Source organism: Drosophila elegans, unplaced genomic scaffold, assembly GCF_018152505.1.
Source record: "Drosophila elegans isolate 14027-0461.03 unplaced genomic scaffold, ASM1815250v1 contig_814, whole genome shotgun sequence".
Classification (NCBI taxonomy): domain Eukaryota; kingdom Metazoa; phylum Arthropoda; class Insecta; order Diptera; family Drosophilidae; genus Drosophila; species Drosophila elegans.
The window spans coordinates 6,294,798-6,316,441 of NW_024546167.1; the positions used below are offsets into that span (position 1 = coordinate 6,294,798).

A 21,644-nucleotide genomic window follows, 5' to 3' on the forward strand; every position below is an offset into this window, starting at 1 on the left:
GGTGACGTCAGCGCCTAATGCAACTGCAGTGTAATGGACGCGGGGGCGGCCGATCGCCGAAGGGAGGCTGGTGGGGGGGTGTGGTTACTGCAGGCCATAATCAAGCGAGTGGAAGCAAGGGACGATGACTGGAGCGATACACAGATGCACTTGCCAAAAACTACAGACTCTGGTAAATATTGATTTAAAATATATAAAAACTATAAATTTATAGTTAAAAATATTATACTTTAAACGTATACATTGCATTTAAAAAAGCATAAGACATCAAATCATTGAAAAAGCATTAATTGAATATTAAAATGTATGGCTATGACTACACTTTCTAACCATTCTAACCATTTTTATATAATTGTGTCATTCAGCTTTATTAAGCACATATCAAATCGTTACAAGTGCAATAATTTTGTAATAAAATGTATGGGATAACTACATATTGATACCCATACATTTTATTACTAACTCATTGCATAAGTAGTTATTTTGATATGATATCAAAATGGGGTAAACAAATATAAATAGAAAATATAACTAAAACAATGTATGTTTTATAATACATACGTTAAATAATTTTTGTTTTGATACCATTATTTACCTATAAAGAATTTTTCATTTCTTATTTCAGTGCACATACACCCGCACTCCACTAAAGACACACACACACACACATGGTCCTGGCATTGCAGTCAATTTATTGTGACCAATATAACGCCGGGACGGACTCGCCGGATAGCTCCTGTTCGGAGTAGCGGTGAATGTGGGTGTGGGTGTGGGCGGTAAATGAGAGGGGGCCGGACTCACTGGGTGCATGTAAATTGAAAATTATGGCAATGCGCAACAAGATTAGCCAATGGCTGGGTGGTGCCAATGGTGCCAGTGGTGCTGGCGGTTCCGAGCCTTCCTAACAAGACCCAAATGAATTTATCGAGATGGGGAGAGATACGGATGGGGCAGCGGTACGCGAGTTGCACAAACATAAACTAAATGAATGCCCATGGCCACTAAATGAAGTTATGACTTAATGTATACAGTTATGTATGTATGTATTCTTGTATAGAAATAAAATGAGAGATACTGAAAGATAGCAACTGAAATTTTTCTCGTAAAAAAATGTATTTCTAGAAAATAGAAAAAAAAGTAAATATAGTAAAATCATAGATCAGACACAAGTCTTATTGTAATATTATATTTGGGTCATTTAAAATCAGCTGTTTAACAAGTGTTGCACACCAAAATATTATATTTTAAAATTAATGTAATGCAAAAAAATGATTAAACATGTAAAATGTTTGACTAGCGAGAAGAGGAAATGTAATGGAATTTTGTTTGGATACAAAATGCTGCTATTCTTTGGGCCAACAGTTCTTTTGCAGTGACATAAAAACTTTTTGAACAACAAAACCATTTTTGAGAAGTTACATTTTTCGATGTTAAACAAAGACATTTCTTACATAACAGGATTCAAGAACTGAAGAAAAGTGTTATTTATGGGGACACACACGTTTCAGTCCATAATTCTTATATATGTACATGAAAATAAATTTAGCCAGAACACTTCACTCACCGGGAAACACTGTGGTGTGTCAAATCCATTCCACTTTGGCGCCCTGCAGTCAGCTCCACTCGACCATTTTTCTGCGCCATTTTGACACAGAATCCAAAACACTCAGTCACTCACACATGCATACATGTACATATCTGCAGTGCGGGGGATCCCCCAGAAATTCGCAACGAATCAAAGAAGGCTTCTCATGCTGCATGCACTGGCTGCCTGGCTGCCTTATTATGTAAATGTCCCGACTGAAGATGCGCTCTAGCCTGCCAACGTCATCGATTTATAAAATATGCAATTCCAGAATCAACCTACCCCTGTATCTCGATTCATCCGTATCTTTCGCATCTGAAACATCGGTCTTCGACTGCATGGTTACTTTGTAAGCAGGGGCTTACGTTGTTGCTATCACTTTTGCTGACTGCAATCCGAAAATTTAGCAAAATCAATCTGAGTACAGGAGCACTTAGGAAAACTGTGCATAGTTTTAATCTGTTGAAAAAAAAAACTTTATTATACCTTAAGAATACCTTAAAGTAATTTTATTTTATTTTTCTTTAAGTACGATTATATTTCGGAAAACAATGTTAAATACAAACATTTTAATGTTTAACTTAACTATGCCTTTTTCCCAGGGTGTGCATTTTGTTTGATATCTGCTTGCAAGAACACTTAAATAATTATTTTGTTTACTTTTTTACCTCTCCATTGATTGCTTCCGCAAAAAAAAAACCAGGAGGGGCAAAAATCAACTCCTAACTAGAACAACGGCATAAGGAAGAACGGTAAAACGAAAATCGATGGGAGACTGCAATAAAAGGCTTTTGGAATTACAAAAAGCCAACCCACGCGCAGTCATTAATCGCGAATTGATTAATTTAAAATTGCATTTCAGTGCACTAAATGGTAAACTAATAGCTTGTATAATTAATTGATTGCTATTTTAAACGAGGAATTTAACACCATACATACCTCTTCAAGCCATCTCCTTCAATTGCGCTTCCCACCGGTCGCTCTATCTCGCTCGCTCACTTCGATTGGCGAAAGCTCCGCTCGCACTCGATATCAGCTCACAACTTCGCTTGGAAGCTCGCGATCGGTGGGGCGAAATCGATATCGAATCGCACCGAAAGCTTTCGAAGTGCGAGCGGCTACGTTATATTACTGCGGCTCAGTCGGTTTTCGTTCGTTCTGTTGGAGAAAAGCAGCAATCACACGTTCGCAAGGTGAACGCGAAGACACAGTAAAGTAAGCCCCCACCACCCATTAATACCCAAAAAGCAAATAAGTAAAGATAAATAATGTCTTAAAACGGTTCTGGGCGATTCTAATGATTAAAGAAAGCGGCGCTGAGATCAGCCTTGAATTCGCCCCGAAAAAGTGACGAAGCAGCGATCAAAGCGGAGAGCGAAAACACGCACACGGACTGCAAGTGTGTTAGATAATAAGTGCAGCACAAACTCGCAAGCAAAACCCCGAAAGTTAAAAGTTAATAAGTTTTCAATGGAGCTTGAAAAAGTGCGGTCTGAAAACGTGAAAATTTGCGCGTGGAAAATTATTTTACCTTGTCAGCTGACCCCCTTCCCCGTGTTCCCCCGTCTCTTTCCCACTGTGGGTCTTGTGATCGCCGCCTCTCTCTCTCTCTCTCTCTCTCCCATCTCTCATTTTTAACTTCGAAACAGAAGTTGTGGGCTTCGATTGTCAACTCTGCTGATAAAAAACCAATATGGAGACCCGACTTAAAAAGGCGGTCCCAACATATTTTCTTTTTTCCCTTACCCACTTTTTTTCACTTGTCAGCTGACGGCAATGACAGTAGTCTTGTGATCAACGTCAAAGGCAATTGTCAAATATTCGAACTCGAATGGAGAGAGCGAGAGTGGAGAGTTTCTCTGCGACTCTCTTGTTTGTCGTCTCTTTCCTTGTTTTTTTCTCAGATAAAAACTAAAACCCGCATATTTAAAAAAACAAACGTTTCATTTACATTCCGCAGCTCAATTTGACAGCCAGAGCGTGAGAGTTTTCAGAGTGAATATTTTATTTATTTAGCGATTAGTTAAGTTAATTACAATTTTCGAACTTTCAAAGCTCTGTCACGTGAAACGAAAGCTCTGGCTTTTCAAGTTTTACGCAGCATAATCGAAGAGGGGGAGTTAAAAAATAACGAAATCGGTGAAAATTATTATGTTATAACCTTAAATCAGTAAAACAAGCGGCTGCATTTTACCCTTAAACTTAACCTGGAAATTGTGGAGAGAGACAGACTTACTTACATATACACCTGCCCTTTTGTCAGCTGACAATGGCCCAACCAGCAACTAGTGATAAGACATTTTTCACCTTTATCTTTGCCCTTTTTCAACAAGCATTTTATAATTTTCTTTTCAATTTTGCTTTGCAGTTGTAGAAACAGAATAAAGCAAAATGTCCAACCTTAAGCGTTTCGATGATGAGGAGCGTGAGTCCAAATATGGACGTGTGTTCGCCGTCTCTGGCCCTGGTAAGTAGTTAACTTTAAATCAAAAGTCTTACTATCGTGTGTACGAGCGTGTGTAATTACTAGAAATTGAAGTAAATGGGAAATCAGTTTCAAAACATTCAATAAAATCACAATTAGATTGTAGTTTTCTCCAATAAATCTTACAAAAACAATTCCGTACCTAATCAATGATTGCAAACAACAAAATGTTAAGAATAGTGTTTTACATAAATTGTTATATTACATTTGAAATTTTATTGTTAAATAAACATTCAACGAAATATAGACCTCATATTATTATTATTAATTTATTGCTTTGAGGGTTGCTATGCTTGATCAATGATTTGGGGTCCAGAAATGTATTTGTTTTGAATATTTACCCTTTTTACAACCAACATGTGCAAGTCAGAAGTGTTCATTTTCAAGAAAAAATATCAATAATCAATTTTGCTTGAAAAATTTAACTAATTTCTTAAGATTTATACATTTTAATAATTTAAAAACGTTTAACTCCTCCTTTTTAGTCGTCACCGCCGAGGCCATGTCGGGATCAGCTATGTACGAGTTGGTCCGTGTGGGCTACTACGAGCTGGTGGGCGAGATCATCCGTCTGGAGGGCGACATGGCCACCATCCAGGTGTACGAGGAGACCTCCGGCGTGACTGTCGGTGATCCCGTGCTGCGTACCGGCAAGCCCCTCTCCGTGGAGCTCGGACCCGGCATCATGGGCAGCATCTTTGACGGTATTCAGCGTCCCCTGAAGGACATCAACGAGCTGACCGAGTCCATCTACATCCCCAAGGGCGTGAACGTGCCCAGTTTGTCGCGCGTGGCCAGCTGGGAGTTCAACCCTCTGAACGTCAAGGTCGGCTCGCACATCACCGGCGGTGACCTGTACGGTCTAGTGCACGAGAACACCCTGGTCAAGCACAAGATGATCGTGAACCCCCGCGCCAAGGGCACAGTGCGTTACATCGCCCCCTCGGGCAACTACAAGGTCGACGATGTCGTCCTGGAGACGGAGTTCGACGGCGAGATCACCAAGCACACCATGTTGCAGGTGTGGCCAGTGCGTCAGCCCCGTCCCGTGACCGAGAAGCTGCCCGCCAACCACCCCCTGCTCACCGGACAGCGTGTCCTCGACTCGCTCTTCCCCTGCGTCCAGGGCGGTACCACCGCCATTCCCGGAGCCTTCGGTTGCGGCAAGACTGTGATCTCGCAGGTGAGACTCCATTCCTCCAAGTAACCGGCAGCTAGAAGCTTATATTGTGTCATTATCTGTCCGCAGGCCCTGTCCAAGTACTCCAACTCTGATGTGATCATCTACGTCGGTTGCGGCGAGCGTGGTAACGAGATGTCTGAAGTGCTGCGTGACTTCCCCGAGTTGTCCGTGGAGATCGACGGTGTGACCGAGTCCATCATGAAGCGTACTGCCCTGGTGGCCAACACCTCCAACATGCCTGTGGCTGCCCGTGAGGCCTCCATCTACACTGGTATCACCCTGTCCGAGTACTTCCGTGACATGGGTTACAACGTGTCCATGATGGCTGACTCCACCTCCCGTTGGGCCGAGGCTCTGCGTGAGATTTCGGGTCGTCTGGCTGAGATGCCTGCCGATTCTGGCTACCCGGCTTATTTGGGTGCCCGTCTGGCCTCCTTCTATGAGCGTGCCGGTCGCATCAAGTGCCTGGGTAACCCAGAGCGCGAGGGCTCCGTGTCCATTGTGGGCGCTGTGTCGCCTCCTGGTGGTGACTTCTCCGATCCCGTGACCTCCGCCACTCTGGGTATCGTGCAGGTGTTCTGGGGTCTCGACAAGAAGCTGGCCCAGCGCAAGCACTTCCCCTCGATCAACTGGCTGATTTCGTACTCCAAGTATATGCGTGCCCTGGACGATTTCTATGACAAGAACTTCCCCGAGTTCGTGCCACTGCGTACCAAGGTCAAGGAGATCCTGCAGGAGGAGGAGGATCTGTCTGAGATCGTGCAGCTGGTCGGCAAGGCCTCTCTGGCGGAGACCGACAAGATCACGCTCGAGGTGGCCAAGCTGCTGAAGGACGATTTCCTGCAGCAGAACTCGTACTCGTCGTACGATCGCTTCTGCCCCTTCTACAAGACCGTGGGCATGCTGAAGAACATCATCGACTTCTACGACATGGCCCGCCACTCCGTGGAGTCGACGGCTCAGTCCGAGAACAAGATCACCTGGAACGTGATCCGTGAGGCTATGGGCAACATTATGTACCAACTGTCGTCCATGAAATTCAAGGTTGGTTCACACACACACTGGCTGTTTATAATAATAATATATATTATTATAATTTTATAATTTCAGGACCCTGTTAAGGATGGTGAGGCCAAGATCAAGGCTGACTTCGAGCAGCTGCACGAGGACCTGCAGCAGGCCTTCAGGAATCTGGAGGACTAGAGATCGCGTTGGCCCTACTTTTACACTCTAATCTTACATTTGTTATATAGTTAACTTTTAAAAAAGAAAGCAGTCGAAAACCACCCGAAAAAGCCTAATCAAACACCAACAATTCCGTGCTGCATTCGAAGTAAAACGAAAGTCCAACAAATTCCACAACTTTTTGGTGCCTGCGAGAGATGTAAACATTCCGGCCTGCGGTTAATACTTTTCCTAACCACGCCCCTTCGCCCTCAAGGCAACAGCAATAACTACAACTACAACGTCCTTCTATGTACTTCCATTTACAACAACAGCAAAAGTCGCACACACACACACACTTGAATAAAAGTACACGGACACAGGCGCGCGCACACACATACACATACATAAAAGACACAAATACAAATGCATGCATAAATAGTATTATTGTTTAATGAATGGAAATTCTTGTTTATTTGTGAAAAAGTCATGTTTTCTCCTTGTTTGTTTGTTAAATTTATGTAAATATTTAAAGTATGAAATATTAAATGTACGAATAAAGTGCAACAACAATACATTTAATGTAATTGCAAGTGAATTTCACTGGTTTTAAAGAAACATGTATATAAATCTTGGATATTGAAAGATGAGTTGGAAATTTAAATTAACAGCACAGTTAAAAATTTACTGATATAAAACAGATGCAAGTCAAAATTTATAAAGTGAAGATCATAAAATTTTTCTTTTCAAAGAGTCTTTTTCCTAGCATCATTATAGTTTTTCTATAACCTTCTTTTTGTGTTTGACAAACAAATTGTAACAAATTATTTCAAGTTTAAGTAAAAATTGTAATTGTGCACTAAATCGAAATGGATAACAAAAAGAAGACCTGGATTGCGTCGCTCACCTCGAACACCAGTAGTGCTGTGATTTCCAGCGAGTCCACTCCGCGGAGCTCGGGTTCAGATGCCGCCCCCCAATTTGCTCAGCCCAGGCAGGTGCCGCAGAGTGTGGAGAAACCTAAGAAGTGCACCTGCCGCACCTGCAACTGTCCACGTCCTGAACCCACAAATGCCTCCATAATCCAACCCCCCCAAGTTCGGCGTTCGGTGGACGCAGATGATGAATCTGTCGCCCGGGAATCATCGATGCAATCCAACAAGAGCCTTCACATAGTTATGGAATCACCGAAGAACGAGGATTCGCGTGATGTGTACGAGAAGGTGGTGGGATTGCACACCTACGTGATAGAGGTGGATGAAGAGGAGGAACAGCACATGGGTCGCATTTTCGGCGTTTCCGGACCGGTGGTGAATGCCGAAGAGATGGCCGGAGCGGCCATGTACGAGTTGGTCCGCGTGGGCCACTGCCAGCTGGTGGGCGAGATCATTCGGCTGGAGGGCGACATGGCCACCATCCAGGTGTACGAGGACACCTCGGGCGTGAGTGTCGGCGATCCGGTCTTCCAAACGGGCAAGCCGCTGTCCGTCGAACTGGGTCCCGGCATAATGGGCAGCATCTTCGACGGCATCCAGCGACCGCTGAGGACGATTAACGAGCTAACCAACTCCATCTACGTGCCCAAGGGCATCGATGTGCCCGCCCTGCCACGCGACATAAGCTACGACTTCACGCCCGCCAAACTCAAGATCGACGATCTGATCAACGGCGGAGATATCTACGGATCGGTATTCGAGAACAGCATGATGCACGACCATCGGCTGATGTTAGCTCCAAAGTGCAAGGGTCGCGTCAAATGGCTGGCTCCGCCGGGGAACTACTGTGTGGAGGACGTGATCGTGGAGACGGAGTTCGACGACGAGGTCACCAGCCACACCATGCTGCAGGTGTGGCCGGTGCGCAAGTGTCGTCCGGTGGAGGACAAGCTGCCCAGCAACACGCCCCTTCTCACCGGCCAGCGCGTCCTGGACGCCTTCTTTCCCTGTGTCCAGGGCGGAACGACCGCCATTCCGGGTGCCTTTGGCTGTGGAAAGACTGTCATATCGCAGGTGAGTTGATTTAACTAAATAGTAAAAGCTTCTTCGTAATAGAATTCTATTTGGTTTTTATCTTACTTAGCAGAATAATTAGGGATTGAATTAAATATATTATTAATAGATTTTAGTACATTTTTATATTTTAAGTCTGCAAATAGTTGATGATTTGAAAATCTAATTTAAAAATTAATTCAAATATTATAATGTTCATTAAATTATCGGCTACTTTTATTTAATTTATTCATTAATGGCAAATGTTTTATGAAAATCGAAAAATGTATTACTTACCACATTGATTCAAATATTTTTATATTCGTTAAATAATCTGTTTAATTTTATATTTAATTCATTAGCAATGGGACACATTTTATGCAAAACGAAAATCTATACTTTTCCTTATCTAAATTCCTTTCTTTTGTTTATAAATTTGCAAATGTGAGGGACACAGATTCATTGGCAATATTTATTTAAATTTAGTTTTAAAATAAGGAAACAAAAATAATAAAATTTTTGCTTTAAAATAAAATAAAGTAAAATAAAAGTAAAGTAAAAATAAAAACAAGTTGCAACTATCTTTAAGCATGCATAAATTCTTTGATTTCAGAGATATGAATATATTGTTTATGCTAGTGAAGGAATTTATCGTTATTCAAAAACAATTGACATATATTTTAAATCTAATATTTAAAATGAACTTTGAAGGCAACTTTCATGTTTCATTACTTTCTGATTGAACTTTAATTTCTTGTAATTTTCTACAGTCCCTTTCGAAGTACTCCAACTCCGATGTCATCATCTACGTGGGATGCGGGGAGCGGGGCAACGAGATGTCCGAGGTGCTGCGCGACTTCCCGCAGCTGGAGGTGGACGTCAACGGCACCATGGAGTCGATCATGAAGCGCACTGCCCTGGTGGCCAACACCTCCAACATGCCGGTGGCTGCCCGTGAGGCCTCCATCTACACGGGCATCACCCTGTCCGAGTATTTCCGCGACATGGGCTTCCACGTCTCCATGATGGCCGACTCCACCTCGCGATGGGCGGAGGCGCTGCGTGAGATTTCGGGTCGTCTGGCGGAGATGCCTGCAGATGCCGGCTATCCGGCTTACCTGGGCGCCCGCTTGGCGTCCTTCTACGAGCGAGCCGGGCTGGTCAAGTGCCTCGGAAGTCCGGATCGCAGCGGGTCCGTGTCAATTGTGGGCGCTGTGTCGCCTCCTGGTGGTGACTTCTCCGATCCCGTGACCTCCGCCACACTGAGCATTGTCCAGGTCTTCTGGGGACTGGACAAGAAGCTGGCCCAGCGCAAGCACTTTCCCTCGGTGAACTGGTTGCAGTCGTACTCCAAGTACATGCGCACCCTGGACTCCTACTACGAGGAGTCCAGTCCGGAGTTCACCCAGCTGCGGGCCAAGGCCAAGCAGGTGCTGCAGGAGGAGGACGACCTGGCCGAGATCGTGCAGCTGGTGGGCAAGTCGTCGCTGAACGAGGAGGACAAGATCACGCTCGAGGTGGCCAAGATGCTGAAGGACGACTTCCTGCAGCAGAACTCCTACAGTCCGTACGATGCCTTCTGTCCCTTCTTCAAGACCATCAGCATGCTGAAGAACATGATGGCCTTCTACGAGTCGGCCATCCAGGCAGTCCAGAACACGGCCAACAACGAGGCGCGGGTCACCTGGGGACTGATCCGCACGAGGGCCGCCAACATCCTGTACGAGCTCTCCACCATGAAGTTCATCGATCCCAAACTGGGCGAAGCGGTGGTGGTGGAGACCATGGACAAGCTCTATGAAAATATTATACGAACGTTTCGTGATATTGAGGACAACGCCGGGGAATATTAACAAGAATTGGTTATTATTAATTCACTAAATTACTTCTGTATTATATTCGGTCCAAAAAATGTGCATTCTTTTTTAGAAAGTATCTTATTAAATTAAGCGTAAGCTGTTTGCATGTTTATGTCAATAATGAAAACCCACACTGGTAAAAAAAAACTTAGTAAATCCAACAATTTTTTACTTAATTAATATTTTACCTTTGATTTTTATTCATTGCGTTTTTAAGTTAACTTAAATATGAAGACATTACGAATTTCTAACATTTTTCATTAGACTATTTTAGAAATTGATTTTATTATCTTAAAATTATTTAGATTAAATAAAATATACTTAAATCTCATATATATACAACATCAAGAAAAGTATTTAATAATTTAATCATGCAATTCAATGTGCATTGTATTTAGAAAAGTGATTTAATATTTTGTTTAAATATTACTTATAAAATTTTGAACTCAATAGTTAATAAGTGAAGTTATCTATTAAAAAATTTAAAATTTTAAAACTCACCTTCAACAATATTTTTGTAATGAACTCTTTAGAATGAATGAAGAATGAATGAATGAATGAATCAATTAGAATGAGCTTTATTAGATCAGGAGGTCAGTATTACATTATTACATTCTCAAAGACTGGCATTGTTCAATTCGATTTGTAATTGATATTTTGTAAATAAGTACTTGATACCAAATCGATTTTATTACTTACCAAAAGCCAATATTAGAACGCTTTGTTCAAAGCCATATCAGTTAATCTAAATTATGCTTACATTTCCCTTCATATTTTCTAGCAGAAGAGAACCCTTTCAAAACCTTGCCACTAACTGCGATTATCGAGTGATTATTTGCCTCAACTTATCGCGGTAATTTCCTAGTCGGTGAAAGCAATTTACCCACCAACGCGTTTTGCTCATTAGAAGCCATAATGGCCTCTGAAATTACCGACCCGCCAGAGTTTTGGCATGCGGATTCCCTTCACAGTTAATCCTTTTGCCGAGAACATCAGAGGAGAGTGGTGAACCCCAAAATGGAGATTATAAAAAATTTCGTTGATTTATAGGAAAAGTTTGTTAATGCGCCAAAAGCGGCCACGCCCCGAAAACCGACCGAATTTCCCAGCTCACACCTCTGCCAGCCGCAATCCAAAAAGCAAACGTCAAGGCCCTCTGAAGGGCTTTTTTCCGCAGCAAGGGAGCGAGAGATCGATTTCGATTCAATTAGTGGAAATTAAATGTAAGTATATATGTACAAGTCGCCACCTCGCCCACTGCTACGCCACTATCCCCGCCCACTGGGGGGATTGCGATGATTACATTTCCGTAAGCCCGCTCCCCCCGCCCACTACGGCAAACCAAGTCAGCCATAAAATGAGCGCCGAGCAAAAGAAGCAAGCCAAAAAATCAGAATCAGTTCAATTGCAAATTGAAAATCCCCTTACAACTTCCGTTTCCGCTATGCGAGGGGTCAGCACTGAGAGAAAAGCGAGTGCACTCAGCCAAAGAGATTTTAATTATATCTTCAAATAATTTAAAATATATATACAAACAAAATTAAAGATTTAAATTAGGCCAAAAACTACAAATTATATTTTCAAATAATTTAAAATAAATATACAAAAAAAAATTAGAGATTGTTTTAAGCTTATTTTTGTTTGATTTGTATAATCAGAGAATCTATTTCCGATGTTACACAAATTAATTTGAAAGCTCAGAAAAAGTTGTTGCCATGTTTTCAATGTTTTCATGAATCCACTTTACTTTTGCCTTCTTTTGTATTTAATTGGGCCAAAAATTACAAAAAAAAAATTGAAAATTAATTGAATAACTAGTGAATCTTATTCTGATGTTAAACAAATTAATTTGATGATTTTTTAAATAACATATATTTTTATTTTGAATATGAATTAAGGTCTATATCAATTTAATTGAAGTGTGGCAAGCTCAGGCACATGTGTGTGTGTGCTCACAAGCGATAGTATGCGAGAGAGAGTGTGCGAGGGCGTCTGGCTGCCATGACAAACGTGGCGTATGAGCAATGCGCGCTAATTGGCTGCCATTCGATGCTCGCTCCGTTCCGTTCTGTTGGCGTCGCTCTGGATCTCAGAGCAGTCGAGTATCCTTGCCTCGCATCCTGCCACTCCCCGAACCCCCACCCAGATCCCTTTTGGCCCCCTCGTGTCCCTGAACCATTAGCCATTTGCGAGTTTTGAGCTGAAAGCTGCTTGGGCTCAGCTTGGGATTGCGTTGCTGATGGCGGAGTTTCGCAGGACCAAAGCGGGACTGATGATGGTGATGGTGATGGGGTTGGCGTTGGGGTTCTGGGGTTGGGGTTGGCGTTGGGGTTCTGGGGACTTATTGCATAATTTGAAGGGGTTAAGCCATTGAGCTTTAATGCAAAATTTCAATTGAACGTCAAACAGTCAATTCGCTTTAGCGGCGATAATCGTAAAAGGATAATGGCGCTAAAAGCGCATAAAAAGGCAGCAGTCAGGCGGCAAGGACTCCCTCCCAGCCCCTGGTTGTGCGGGTGTGTGGATGAGTGTCTTTTTTCCCATTTCCGTCTGATGCCTGGCCTAAGTGTGCACTCAATTAAAGGATTTCTTTTCGGGGCAGAAGGCTAACGGCCACACAATATTGGCATGGTTAAATAAGCTCTAAGCTTGGCCCATTTCTACATTTTTAAGACGCTTTTCCGAGTATCAGACATGGTTAGTACAAAACATAAGCATGCTTGAAAATCGAAAGCCGAAATCAAGGAAATGTCATCAATATTAATACTTTAATATTTGCTTCGAGAAATTTACTTGGGCTTATGTTGTGTGTCAGTTAGATTTTATGCTTTGTTTATTTAGTTATTTTTAGGAGTACTTCATTTTTTGTAACTGGTTGTATATAGCAGATTATCAGATTATAAATTTAATCAATGTTAAATTTAATATATACTCAAAGTTGATACATGCTAGCATTTAATCGTAGCTAAATATTGGAATATTTATATAATAAAAAGATATTTAAAAAACATTTAGTAATCTGATCCATAATCAGGGCCATCAATTTTCAGCTCATGACACAGATTTGTTTGCCATTCACAGATACGATAGGATCGTACCGCTTAGTTCAGCGTCTTTAGACTTATCCTGATATCGCGTCTGTTAATTTAAGGTCTCAGCACCCAATCCTTAACCCATGCCCCCAACTCACCGCAATCGCTGACAAGTTTAACCCAAAGAGGAAGCGTGTGCCGGGGCCAAAGACATGTCTCACTGCTTGTTATTGTTGTTTCTGGGAGTTGTTTTTTAGCCGCAGGGCCAAAGGATATCATAAGCACATAAGATGATGAAGTTGGAAACGCAACGGAAAACCCGGGATGGGAAGGAAAAGCGAGGCGCAACAAGGACATGAACAAATGGAAATGGGAAAAGGGGCGTGGAAACAACGATGAGGGCAACTTAATTTGCAACTTATACGCAAAATCCTCTTGATTTTGTTATGTCGCCGCTTGAAGGTCTCCAGTGTCCCCTGGTATATCCTTTTCTTGTATGTGTGAGTTTTCCCAGCTCGCCTGCAGTTATTTGCCAAACTTAAGGGTGCAACCTTTTGCCATGTTTTCTCTGATTTTCCACGTTTCTTTTGGCTTTTCTTCGGTTTTGGTTTCAGTTTCGGTTTGGCCAAGTTTTCGTTTATGGAAAAAGGTCCGCTGATCATTGTCCTTTTTGGGCCTATCCACACACACATACACACACACATAGGCGGATACATATCGGTCTGCTGTTTAAGGGAATTTAAATTAAGCCTATGCAAATTCGCCACAGGATGCTTTTCTTTCTCCCCCCCCTGATTTTCTTTCTTTCTTTTTTGAAAGCGAATGAACCACCAACTGCTGGTCGCATTAACGCCGCATTATGGCTGCAGTCACGGCCAATTCTTGGGTCTTCCCATTTTGTTCAAATAAAAAGAAAATACACGGAAATTGAATACCTTTTTAAAAATATTTTTAACGATTTTTATATACCAATATATTTTTTATATAGCACTTTCTTTCTATGCGTATCTTATTTATTTATTTATTTACGAGCAACTCATATCTTTCTGTACCATGTGCTGCAAAAAATGTTATAAACTAAGATCTTATTTTATAATTAGACTGTCAGGATGGGAAGAAGTTTTAAAAAACAATACAAATTTTTTTTTAAGCTGCAACTTTGAAAGTCTTTGCGAATTAAATAAAAATACTTTTGTTGTTAAGGACTTTTCACCACCAACCGAAATACCAATATTTCGAAGAAAACGCTAAGTACTGAAAAACTTTAGTGCAGAGTTGCAGATCCTTTGTTATTTGAATTACGTTTGAAAGTAAAAATACTAAAATATTGCTTATTACATATTACCTATAAAAATATATAATACTCATTTAATTTTTGTTTTTTAAAAGCTTATCAAGTCTGTTTAATCATGACCAGTACTGTTCCCACTGTGCACTGTGCGCACATGAATCAGCGCCTTAATGTATGCTCTGAAAAATGCCATGAAAAAGTTTTTGGCATAAAAATTTGCTCGCATCTTGGAGCAAAAATGGAAGTGGAAAAAGGAAAGAGGGAGAAAGTCCTTTGCCACTTGCTGCGGCGTGTCGCCTGTCACACAACAACTGCCCTATCACTCACTTTCCCCACTTTCCCTCACCGCCCCCATTCCTGCCCGTTTTCCGCTCCTCCGCAGATAATGAAATTGTTGCGAACAGAGTGAAAAAGAAACTTTTGGCTGTGTTCTGTGTTCATCAGGCGAAGGCAGGCAAACATTTTAAATACAAAAGGATATGCGTGGGCCAGGACGAGGAGTCCTTTTACAGTGACATTGATGAAACGCTTGAAATTTACTGCGCTGCGATCTGCTGCTGCCCTAACCACGGCTTCTTTCTCTTTAAAATAAAGTAAAACGCACTCAGAGAAATATGTACAATGTACCCAAAACTAATACTGGCTTACGTGCCGTATGAGTAATTTTTATGGAAACTTCATTTAAAATTGTTTGTTTACTAATATCTACTATTTAAAAGGGTGAGAATAATATTACTAATAAAAAGTCATGGCTTAAATTAAGGAGTGCTTACAATAAAATGTGAAAAATGAATGATATTAACATAAACACAAATTAAATTCAATATGATAAGAACTAAAAAATGAATTAATTTGAAAAATGGCTTGACTTTTTATTTGATTCCATATTTTCAAGATGATAAGTCATTGAAGTGACTTACTTTTTTCGCCACTTCTTTCGGGTTTAAAGTATTTTTTTGAGTGCCTGGCAACATTTTTATGTCTTTTTTTAAACTCTGTGGTTTCCTCGCATATCCTGGTCCTCGCTTTGGTCCTGTTTCTGTTTCTGCTTGCCGGCATTGTTGTGCTTACTTATCCCTGTCGAAAAATTGCCGAAACTTGGTGGAGCGCGTCCTTGAGGCGGTGTGAGTGGGTGAGAGGATGTGGGCGTGGGAGACCGACTGAATGAACGAATGAAAGGGAGCTCTCCAACTCGTAGTCAGTGCATTTAGTCAAAAGTGATTGAAAAGGCATTTTGTTATAATGCCAACTTAATGACAACGAAATTACGCCAAAAGCCAAGCCCGGGAAAAAGCAACAACAACAGCAACGGCAACGGCAACAACAATCGTTGCTAAACAAAATGAGTTTCCAAATACTTTGAGACCGAAACTTTGTCTCCGCCACGCATAGAACACCCGAAATACAACAATTTCCCGGCATTTTCCCCAGTTGCTATTTTTAATAGAATCTGTGGGTGGCCGCTTTTGCCACCCGATTTTCCCCAAACCCTCGGACGGCCTGTCATGCTGGCAAAGCGTTTTAATTGTTTGTCGTGGCCATGGATTTGGCAGAATGTTTAAGTAATCGAATCAAGGCTGAAATCTTCTTTAAGATTTACTCGATTCTGTTACTGATTGGGAAACTTTCGCCAACGGCTGCTTAACTAATGAAACTGAAGCTGAAGTTGGGATAATTAAATTCAGAGAACAATTAAATACCCAGAAATAGAGCTTAGCTTTATTTTAAAGGGGATTCCCGTTTAGACCGATATTAAAATCGAAATTTAGTCCAAGTATTCAAGTTTTTAAAGCCTATTAATAAATGGTTGATTAAAAATTGCAAACACAAGTTAAGTATAAAGTGTATATGATATATATATATATATGTATTTTTATGCCCTCTTGAAATACCAATACTTCAAAACCATTATCCATACACTTTTTTTTTGTTTTTTTGGTTATCTATTGGTTGTCTATTTTATAACTTGTATTAACAACTTTTGAACAAATTGAATATGTTTTTTCGGCTGCTTGCACTTGAAGGGCTCGATGAACTGCGAAATCCAAGTTTTGCTGCCTTTCATTGTCAGGCTCTGGGTCAAAGGGCAAAAGAGTTTCAATTATTCACGTTGAATAAAACGCAGTAGAGCAGACACACACGCACGCATTCGAACAGTTCCGGTGCAACTTTTACAGCGCAATTCAGTTAGCCAGAAACTTTTTATTGCTTATTTAATTATGAACAGTAGTCAATAAATTAATTCATTTTTTTTTGTTTGTTGAATAAAATAGTCGTATAGCATATAACATTGATAAACAAATATTTTATTTCACAAATTTTATGAAAAACTATAAATATTTATGTGATTGTTAATTGATCGATGATTGATTGATTTTAACGCAAACATTAGTTTAATATTACTCGGTTCTTTTAATTCCAAAATATTTGTTGTGACTTTGGCATACAATGTTTATTTAAAAATTATTAATAGATTAGTGTCTTGAGATATTCAGTGTCTTGAGATATTTAATTAAAATTTTGGGTGCCACCTTTCTTGCCGCTGCTGTTCAGAGCGCGGACAAACACACAGGCAGAGATTTCTGTTAAGCTCGGATCTGCATCTGGAGTTGGACTTTGAGCACGTAGGCGAAAAGTATGCTATTGAAATATTTATGCATGCTCGCCTTGCTCGTTTTCTTTGTTTGTGTCTACTTTGCATTCTTTCTGTGTTGTTTGTGTGTGTTGAGGACAGCGAGAGAGAGGGAGAGAGAGAAGGATCGGCGTGAAGGCATGTGCAAGTGTTAGTGCGGCTGATTAAGCATCTGACATACATACTTCCCTGCTGCAGCGGCGTTCAAAGCGCATTAGACATGCAAAACAAACACGTGCCGACACGCAAACTCCATCTGCCCTCTCTGTTGCACTATATGCCCTCTCCCCCAGCATTCACCCAGGGCCAAATGCCTCAATTTTCGGTGGTTGTCATCCAAATAATATGGAAATTATTTATGATTTTGGTTTTTTAATTTTCAGTCCAAATTCGGGTAAGTCCTGATGACGTAATATATGAACAGTTTCTAAGCCAATCTTAAAATAAGTTTGCCTTCAACAGATGGCGCCAATAAAGATGCGGGCGCCATCTGCCGGCAAGTTTTTGTGATATGTTTAAAAACAAACAAAAAATGGTTAATAAGTTTAACTTTTATAAATTTTTGAAAAATTAAAAAACCTGTTTTTCCCTTACTACCATTTGAAAATAAAAATACATTTTTAACTCGATTAAAAAATAAACCAAAATTTACTTCTTTTAGGCAAAAGACTTTCTTCCTTATATTTATAAATGTATGTAAGTACTTTATATTCGCACTTATTGCGAAAAATTAAATTAAAATTAAAAAAAAAAGGTATTTCAAGCCCCTTAAAAGGCCCCGAGTTCGCCCCTGCACAGTTCGCTGGCCTATGTGTCGCATTTTCCTATTAGCAGGCAGTCGAGCAATTCGCAACAAAATATGCAAATGCAGCCAAGCGAGTGAGCTCAACTCCTCTGCCGCCTCGATTCCTTTCAAGCCCCCTTTTTTTCTCCCTAAAATCTGTCTCTGCTCGGCATTTGCCGCATTGTTTTTCTGTCTGTTTATTTGTTGCCGCCTGAATGATTTCTAGCCGAACATTTGCCAGACAAATTTCAGCACGTGATGCAAAAATAACAATATTAAATACCTCAGCCGAAGGGAGAGGGTCAGTGTTCAACCGAATTAAAATCGAGGCTTTTGTTTCTTGTATTGTATTTTCTTTTTGTCTAAAAATATTGATAAATTAATATAAAAGCTACATACATATTTTATTATAAATTTAAAAGCAATTTTATTTAAATCTGTTTAACCAAATAATAATCTGCATAACCATTATTTTAATAAGCTGATTATAAAACTGCCTAAAGTTTGTACATTTGTTGATTGACTGTAACGACACCAATAAATTGGCTTATCTTATCCTAATGTTGCAGCTAAAATAAGAAATCAAAATTAGTTTTGTCACTTTTTTGTTGGAGTATAAGCTAGTGCTTCAATCGAACTTGAGCCACTGCCAAGATGTGCCTTAATTTTTTGGCAAGGGTTTCGGACTGATAAGACCCATCGGCAGACCTGAAACCACTTTCTTTGAGAGTTTATTCAGTCGATTCACCATTTCTCCTTTTATTTCAATTATTTCAGCCTTATCTTGGTGAATTCAGCACACCAGAGTCAGAGGAGCTTAAGACGACAAGAAAAGTGTTTGTTGGCTTTTAATTGAATTTTGAAACCGCATAACTGAAAACGCAAAGCCAGCCAAATCTTGACCTCCACCTTCTTTTCTCACTTCCATTCGACAGGCAATAAAAGTGTTGTAAAAATTTCGCCAAAAGTAATTTGTGCTAAGCAAGTTAGTTTTCGATGGGGGCATTATCGAAGCTCTTATTACCCTCGCAAAAGATAGGGGTGTTATTAACGTCAATATCTCGAAAATAGACTATATGATTTTAAGCATAAGTTTAAACTTGAATATTCTTAAGGATTATGCATTTTTAAATTATTAATAATTATCAATTAATCAGCAAAAAGAAAAACAACAAATTTTGTAATTTTACAATTATAGTTATAATTTAATTTTTTTATTAACGAAAATGAATATTTGAGTCGCCGTCCCATTCATGCGTACCCTTTTCAATTTCTTTTTACCCTTTTTAGCAGTCTTACACCCAGAGAAAAACGGCTTAATAAAATTGAATATTAAAATGTTTGAATGTAACATTTCTAAATATAATCACTATAAAAATGGTAATGTAATTATTAACATATTTAATAGCTTGATCTACTTTTTATAAAAACACACACTTTTATTTAAACAAAACGCCCTTCGGTCCTTATTTATTTCAAAGTGAAAATGTTTAGACTTGCCATGCATTTTCTCTGCGTGCAGTTTTTAGTGGCTTTGGCGGGAAACTACCCTCCCGGCAGATTACAGGCGATTCCCACTTGTCGATAACGCTGCCAACCGCTCGAGTCCGGAGTCCAGCCCCGCCTACCGCCCCCTCATCCTGCCCTTGCCCCGTATGGCGCCGGTCAATTAGTTAGCGCATTAAAGGGGATTCCCGAGCTTTTGGGGGAACGGAGGCGGGAGTGGCATGGCCTGGCCTGGCCGGTCAAGGAATTTATTGTTCTCCTAAGTCCAAGTCGTCCAAGTTGGTTATTGCTGTAACCAGGCTGCTGGATGTGGATGGGCGGCTTAAGAACCGTTCTCGGCCCGCTCGAATTCGACTCCGGTTGAGTCGTAATTGACTTGTTGCCAAGTAATCGTTGCCTGTTAACTGCTGTTGTTAGGGGATTATCTACAGTTCAGTTGAAGTAGACAGTTCCCTGCCAGCATCCTGGCTTTCTACACACACACACACACACACACACACACAGGTACAATTCAAAGTTCAGTGAAGTGCATATAAAGTGAAAAACAATAAACATCATCGGGCTTCTCCTTTGATGTGGGTGTGGCCACCAAGGAGTACGGTGCGGACTGGTGAGCTGATAATTTAAATGAAAATTGATTTTAATTGGAATGAATCTTCGGTGTCGTTTTTTCCCCAGGTGAGATACGAATTTGATAGATAAGCTGAACACTTTACATTTTCTGCACTAAAATATATGTATGGTATGCCTAGACTTTGCATAGAAGATTGGAAATTTGCCTTGGAGTTTTTGAAATGTATTTGAAATTTTCTATATCTCTTATCTTATTAAATAGTGACACACAAAATATATACATATGCAAACGGCAAAGCATGCTAAATATAGTATTATCCTCTTATTGGTAATGCGGATCATTCAAATTTACAAGATTCTAATCAATAAATTCCCCTGATTTCGCAAATTATCTAAAATGTACAAATTTTCAATGAAGAGCTCTACTATATTTATACAAGTATTACAATAACATGTTAATATGCCCATATATAACTTTAACAGCCTGCTTTTTGAATTTAATATGTTCATTATTTATCTCTTTAAAATCACATAAATTAAAAAAGTGTATATTTAAAATGAGCTTAATATATGTTAATATAAAAATAGATTCATGCTATGGATTTAGGGTTCAATGTTCTTACAAATGCATCCTGTACACCGAGGTTATCTCTCGGCCATCGAATCCCCACCGCTCTCCAGCTAATTGGTTGTGCAATGGTCGAGAGTCGTTGAATATTTACCTGGACCTGGACCCTCGGCCATCCATCATCGCCCCAACATGCTCAATCTCTGTCTGGAAGCGGCGCTCCGGAAGTGTGGCCACAGCAATCAACGCGCCAAGTTGGATGCGGCCATTTCGGCAGCTTAACCATAAATGTTGCATTTCGCTTTTAAGCTGCAACCTAACGATGTGTGTATGGCAGCGGATTGAGGGGAGGAACGGGGAGGGCAGGGGAGGGTGGAACGAGGCTTACCAGCAATTTGGGTTGGCTTTTCCCAGTGAACGGCAGCATCTGGCCACCTTTTTACACGTGCCCCAACTGCGCCGCGTCCTTCAGCCAACCGCTCATCTCCGGCTAATTCTCTATGCATTTCAGTGCCGCAATTCAGGAAGAATCCACCTGCCATTATGGCCCCCCCTCTTCCCCCTTTTCCCCCTCCTCCCACTTCCAGATCTGGCCGGAGATGTGGTCTATTTGAATCTTCCACTTGTTGGTGAGGGGTTGAGTATTAGCATTCTGTGATGGAACCTGCGTGGCAGGACAGAATTTTATTTGTTTGGAATTATTTGACCTAGACCTACATTTTGTAATTAAAAATCTTTAATTGCCTGCCAAAAATATAAAAAAGATTTTAAGGAAAAGTTCATGGCCAATAAGCCGTTTGCCCACATGGACTGCAAAAAAATAAAAGAAAAAATATTTACTTTCGAGGGCACTTTAACCCGAGCAATTTGGAAGTAAAAAAAGTAAAGATAAACAATTTTGTTTTTTAAGAACTGTAAATTTTTATTTTATTGTTTACATTATTAATAGATATATACCATGATATTACTTATATTTTTGTATAGCGATTAATGC

The 21,644-nt window shown here is 40.5% G+C and overlaps 2 protein-coding genes and 1 long non-coding RNA gene across 4 annotated transcripts in view; 2 read left to right on the forward strand and 1 right to left on the reverse strand.

The window, feature by feature from the left end:
- The window catches only part of LOC108138233, a 117,127-nt gene extending 114,543 nt beyond the window's left edge, over positions 1–2,584 (reverse strand). For both annotated transcript variants that reach the window (XR_001774098.2, XR_005977875.1), the window contains exons 1-3: positions 2,525–2,584; positions 1,868–2,044; positions 1,565–1,818 (exon numbers count right to left, since the gene is read on the reverse strand). This is a non-coding gene — a long non-coding RNA (uncharacterized LOC108138233). The remainder of the gene's footprint in view (positions 1–1,564; positions 1,819–1,867; positions 2,045–2,524) is intronic.
- Positions 2,585–2,686: 102 nt separating this feature from the next.
- On the forward strand, positions 2,687–7,015 carry LOC108138222 (V-type proton ATPase catalytic subunit A). Its single transcript, XM_017260341.2, has 5 exons — positions 2,687–2,800; positions 3,954–4,052; positions 4,556–5,253; positions 5,320–6,297; positions 6,364–7,015. Exons 2-5 carry the CDS (start codon positions 3,977–3,979, stop codon positions 6,454–6,456), a joined length of 1,845 nt encoding a protein of 614 aa, XP_017115830.1. The 5' UTR covers positions 2,687–2,800; positions 3,954–3,976; the 3' UTR covers positions 6,457–7,015.
- Positions 7,016–7,192: 177 nt separating this feature from the next.
- Positions 7,193–10,376, forward strand: LOC108138221 (V-type proton ATPase catalytic subunit A). Its single transcript, XM_017260340.2, has 2 exons — positions 7,193–8,426; positions 9,176–10,376. The coding sequence occupies exons 1-2, from the start codon at positions 7,287–7,289 to the stop codon at positions 10,256–10,258; spliced, it is 2,223 nt and encodes a 740-aa protein (XP_017115829.1). The 5' UTR covers positions 7,193–7,286; the 3' UTR covers positions 10,259–10,376.
- Positions 10,377–21,644: the final 11,268 nt, after the last annotated feature.